Here is a 6,000-nt window from a genome sequence, read left to right on the forward strand (position 1 = left end):
TATTATTACGAACTACAGACCAAAACATTCCAAAGATAACAGACACTTGGGGGCCTCATAGCCTAGCGGTCTTATTAAGTGGCAGCTAGGTGAGGGGTACCGGGTTCGATTCCCGGTTCGAGGGCAAGTTTTAATTTAATTTAAATTTGTTTTCGGCCTTTGAGAGGGTTGTGCGGTACCGGGCGAGTGTTTAAACCGTATATGGAGGACACGGTCGAATTTCTAAAGACAAGCACGAATTATAAAAAATCCTATACTTGACGCTGGCTTATGCACAAATCGTGCCAGAGCCAAAAAAAAATACAGACACTTGATATCGTTCATAAATACGCTATGTATCAACGATGTTTTGATCTGTTTTAGCTTTCGTCAGCTGAAACATTTCTGTTTGATTTATTCATGCAAAATATTGAAAGAGGTTGATTACCAGTCTTTGTAATTTAACTGTTGTTTCATTTATTGACTACACTTGGCACAGGCTATAATTTTTTTTACAATTACTTAGATTAAATTCGGAAAACATTTGTTTTTTTTTATTTACTATGGTGGGTCGATCGATTGATGCTATAAAAATGTTTTTGGCAGTAAGATATGCATAATTTCTAGGAAGTATTGAAATATCTATGTAGCTTAGTTTGCATTCCTATCAGAGTGATAATAGCAGGTTAGAAACTAGATATAATTTTGACGTTTGAATATATTTTATTTAAAGAAGTTTCTGTCAAAGACGTATTAAATGAAAAAAATTAAGTCTAAAATAAACTAAACTAAAATCATTTGCCTATTTATCCCAAACTTTCTTTCAATTACGTATTACAGCAAAATACCTACACCAATTCAAAGGAGAATTAATTTACTTTATAATATTAAAGATTGTAAATAGCGCCATCTAGTATTACGAGGTTGAACTACAATAACAATTTTTACTTTTCAGTGTTCGTTCTCTGCTGGTCACCGTACATCGTGTTCGATCTTCTCCAAGTATACCATCACATACCTCCGACACAGACCAACCTGGCAATCGCTACCTTCATCCAAAGTCTCGCGCCACTCAATTCAGCAGCTAACCCATTGATATGCTGCATGTTTTCGCCGCATATATACAGTAGTTTAAGGTATGTAAATAACCTTTCTATTAATTAAGGAGCAGTGTTGGCCTAGTGGTTTCAGCGTGCGATAACCGTGAGGTTGTAGGTTCGATCCCCGGCTGTGCACCAATGACGCCAAGACCTAAAGAGGTTGCAGCGCCACTGATTTTTGCGAACAAAGCGAACAATGGTAAGCTAATAACCAAGTACAGTTAATTCGTAAGAGAGAGAATAATAAATAAATCCTAAGAATATCATTTGTTTCTGCAGACTCCTGCGTATGTTTCATTGATTAAATCTTCTATTTAAGCAAGGTAAGTCTGTGCTATTTATTTGCTGTAAGTGATAATTGCGTAAAAGAAGAAAATTCCATTACAAAGATGGCGTTTTAACGCACGGTTCGAAGGTTCATCGCACGTTTAAACACTCGAATAACATTTAAAAAACGATTTGGATGAGTTAAATAATTTTAAAAGCCTTCTTTTTTACTAAATAGAATCTGAATTAACACAGATGGAATATACGTTGAAATGCGTCCGAGAACATCGTTCACAGATAAGAAAAACCAAAAAGCAAAAACTAAACATAAGCAACAATAACTGAATTGTAAAATGTCTTCCTTCAGAATGAAAATTTAATTTATATTAGCTTTCAATAAAAATAGTGGCGATACAACCCTTGGTATTTTCCTTCACCAAGCGAGTGTTAAAATGTTTCGAGTTTACGACCTAAGGGATGAGGGTCGCATGCTCAAGCTACTTTATAAGTACTTATCATTCCAGGCGCGTTCCTCCTTATCGGTGGCTATGGTGTGGACAAAAACGAAAGCGTCACGCGCGTGGTACATTGCGCTCGCGGTCGGACTCCACAGCGAACTCGGATCTCCTTAGTTCCACACATGCAAGGAGATCACACACTATCGCTACGGTAATTATTATTCCTATGCTAGCTTTTCTTGCCATTTGCCTTTGTTTGTGTATTTAAAATTCATGTATTTAACTTTAAATATATTTTTTTAATTGTATGATTGTCGGTGTACTTCTATCGCATTAGTAGTAACTTCTAAGATAGAATAATTATGTGAAAATAAATAAACTTTATATTACCTGCTTATTCATAAACATCAGTCTAACCACAGGGTTTACTTATTCACCTGTCTCTTTTTAGCACAGCATAAACTCAATTTAAAAGAAAGAGATAAAGAGTGCTTTAGTTTTTTTTCATCTCAAAAATTTGTTTCATCATAGGACGTCGAGGCAGAATGCAAAATACCATCCGTATTACCTCGACATCTGTCGTTCCACAACTGAGCGTTTTTTTAAGGCAGCTGTCCAAATATTTCCGAACCAATTCAACTTAGGGACCTTCTAGAAAAGAGCGTACTAATTCTTAAAAAGCCGGCAACGCACTCGCGAAGCCTCTGACATCGAGAGTGATCACGGGCGGTGGTATCACTTCAGCCTCCTGCCCGTTTGCCTCCTTCTCTATAATAAAATTATATGTCTACATAATATAACTCGTGCTTTCAGGCATTAAACCGCACATGCAGTAGCAATATCCCAAGAACAGAACAGCGGCGCACGCAGCTTCTGGTTCTCTTGCCTTCCAAGGACTGACCCAGGCTTTCTCCAGCGCATGACGTCATGCTTTAAGATGTAGAGGATTCTCTTTTTCATTTATTGTTGTACTATTTGAACTATCTTTAATGAGAATAGATGTTGGGTGTTACCGTTTGGTATTGTGGAGTTCTTAGGGCAGCTAGTTCGATGAGTTAAAATAAAAATTGGACAGTATGCTGAAATTATACCTGAACCACTTTCAGCCTCTTAATGCAAGGCAAACGACACGATTTTTTTACATAAATCTAATAAAATCGTATCGTTCGCCCGATTAACTATATTTGTGATTTACTGTCATAAATAAATGGTCTTAGACATTACATTTCACATACATCGATTTAAATATAAATAATTTAGTATTGTCTTTTAGACATAACTTTTAGACAGAAAAAACACTTTTTTAACGGATTTGAAGTTATGTTTTATTATAAACTAGCTGGCCTGGCGAACATCGTACCGCCTAACAGCCGATTCTTTATTTTTTTAAATACTTATCATGCTATTCGGGACACCAGTCTAGCTAGTAAGATAAAAAAAAAGAAAGTTGATAATACAACAAATACATTATGTCAAAAAAATAAAAATTTACCTTCCCGGAACCCCTCCACTAATACTTGAACTTTATGATATGGTATTAAAGTTCAAATTGCCTTTAAATATTATTACGAATATTTTGTATGGGAATATAGAAAAGTGTTGTTTTTAGACTTTTTCACTCAATTTTTTTTAATTTTTCTCTTCGTAAGAACCATCCTCGTACTTCAAGGAATATTATAAAAAAAGAATCAGACAAATCGGTCAAGCCGTTTTCATGTTATGTCGTGACAACGGAAAACGGGTTTCATTTTTATATATATAGATTACCATTGTATGTAAAATAATTGTAAATTTATAAGACATAACTTCAAATCTGTTATAAAAGTGTTTTTTCTGTAAATAATTTGTCAATAGTATAGGTTCCGCTACGCTACACTTAACGCTAAATGCGGTGAATAATATTTGAATTGAGAGACGTTTATGGGTAAAAGTTTATATGCAAAATACTTAACTACTCTAACGCTTAGTAGACGTTAAGCAGACATCAGTTGATATGGCAACCGTAAAACCTAAAAAAATACATTTAGCACACTTTTCGAGAGTTTCTATCGAGTTAACTATACGCAATATAGTAAGTAAGTCATGTAAACAATCATGGTCGATTGAGATGTGTTCAGGATGCAATATCCGAATTACGCAAAGGTATGTTCGTATGTATATAGGATAAGCTAACATAGTGCCAAGTTTGTATTGTTACAATGTATAAATATCTTTTTCCTATATATTAGGTGTCATACATGTACCTTACCTTATAAAAATCATGTCAAAAGGCCCGTATGACAAAAATAATTGAAAATACGTACTAGGAACGTAGGCCCGTGTTCAAGAACGTCAATCAAACTTAAATCAGTTTTCAAGAGCTATAATTCAATTTGAACTTAACATATTTGACAGTGTTACAGCGGAGATTGTGACTTACCTTTCGGAATAAGACAAGTTAAAGTACGACCAAAATCAGATTATTTGACAGCAGCCTTGCGATTCTGTAACTCACTTTTCGAACTCGCACAGCGGTTTTCGCTGCGGCGGTGGCGCTCAAATCAGTCGTGAAGCAGTCATTTTACGCATTCTGATGAACAATAAACTACAAGCTCCCTCCTTATCAGAATTAGGCAAACAATCGTATGTCAGAATCTAATACATTCTTTACAGCTACTACAACTATACAAGCGCTAAGTTTTGATCCTTAGGGTAAAGCCGGGTCTGTGAATGTTACAACCTGAGTAATTTGTATGAGTTTAAGCCAATTAATAAATGGCTAAATTAAACCACACCCAGACTACTGTATGTGTTAAACTTCGTATATTCTAACCCCAAGGGGGTTATTGCCCTATATTTATGTTGTAACTTCACACAGTTTAGACATTTGATGGAAAGAAACAAGTAAAATATTTTCGTCAATACTAATTTCAATCCTAAAAAGTTTCTTTGTGTAGAATCTACTGTTAGACAAAATTCAACGTTAGTTTTAAGCTTACATCAGAAGTGGTTTAATAGTTTTTGATATGTCACCAAAACGGTGGTGTTTAAAAAAAACAGCTTTGTTGAATTTCCTAATTTTACGGTACTAGATTTAAATCGTAAAGGATCGTTTCATTATGGTTTTTTTTTTAATTGAACACGCGTTTCGGAGGCGTACAATAGCACAGAAACGCTGACTGATAATTTAATGCTGATAAAAAGCATTTTTATTAAAGCCTAAGCGGAAAATCTATGCAGTTTATTGCCAGACATTTTGGTCTCTCTATATAACAAAAAATGTCTATAATTTTGAACATCTTATTATAATTGAAGAACTACATAGAATACTTTGCAATTTGTCCATCACTCCGTCTACCTTATAGGCTACGTTTCATTCGAAAGTATGATTGGGTTTATCATGTACGGTTAAAAAACCATTCTGTGTAGACCAATATCCTTGTTTTGTTCGAGTATTTGATGTGTTTCTCAGATTTTACAGTCTAAAGCCTCGGTTATTAATATTTCTGCATAAGTTTCGAAGTCAAATTTATATTAAAGCTAAAAATAATTTCTTGTATAAAGTTTTGTAGTCCAACTGAACTACAGATGCGGTTTCTCACATGACTGAATACTGTAATGTATAAAAATATCTCTATATGCAAATCTATCCATCACACGTTTTCGGATAGATGTAATATAAATAAGTCTTAAGGTCTACTAAATTATGTATTAAGTGTTTGTATAAACTATGTCAATAGCAATATTATTGGCTAGATTCACTATGTGTTTTACATATGTAATTGGTTTATCCTACATATTTATCGTATTATATATACATTACACATATTATATTATTATAAATCAGTCTAATTCCACCGTTTTAAGTAAAATACTCATCTTTTTCATTAAAGCGTAAACAAAATTTGACAGAACGAGACAAAGAAGTGCTTTAGTTAAAAAAGTGCAATTAGACTGAATTTTTTAGGTAATTTTCCTAAAAAAATTTTCCCATGAAAAGATATTCGCAGGTGTATCTTTTCTGTACCTTCAGAATATTGCTAAGTTACGTGACGAGATAAAAAAAAATACTGATTAGGCACTAATTGTCTTATTAGCAAGGTATTATGGAACGGGCAATGCATAGTGTAGTGCTGTATAATTTTTTGCAACAAAGCAAGATTATTGCCACAATTGTATTGTATCTACTTTTTTAAGAATCTATAAATCAAATATAA

The 6,000-nt window shown here is 33.9% G+C and overlaps 1 protein-coding gene across 1 annotated transcript in view; it reads left to right on the top strand.

Annotated features, from left to right (window-relative positions):
* Positions 1–3,135, top strand: part of LOC125056788 (cardioacceleratory peptide receptor-like) — an 81,161-nt gene extending 78,026 nt beyond the window's left edge. The window contains exons 9-11 of the mRNA XM_047660075.1: positions 935–1,115; positions 1,871–2,015; positions 2,618–3,135. Of these exons, the coding sequence (XP_047516031.1) occupies positions 935–1,115; positions 1,871–2,015; positions 2,618–2,704 (413 nt within the window). The 3' untranslated portion in view covers positions 2,705–3,135. The remainder of the gene's footprint in view (positions 1–934; positions 1,116–1,870; positions 2,016–2,617) is intronic.
* The last annotated feature ends 2,865 nt before the right edge of the window (positions 3,136–6,000 follow it).

This window comes from Pieris napi, chromosome 15, assembly GCF_905475465.1.
Source record: "Pieris napi chromosome 15, ilPieNapi1.2, whole genome shotgun sequence".
In the NCBI taxonomy this organism is placed as follows: domain Eukaryota; kingdom Metazoa; phylum Arthropoda; class Insecta; order Lepidoptera; family Pieridae; genus Pieris; species Pieris napi.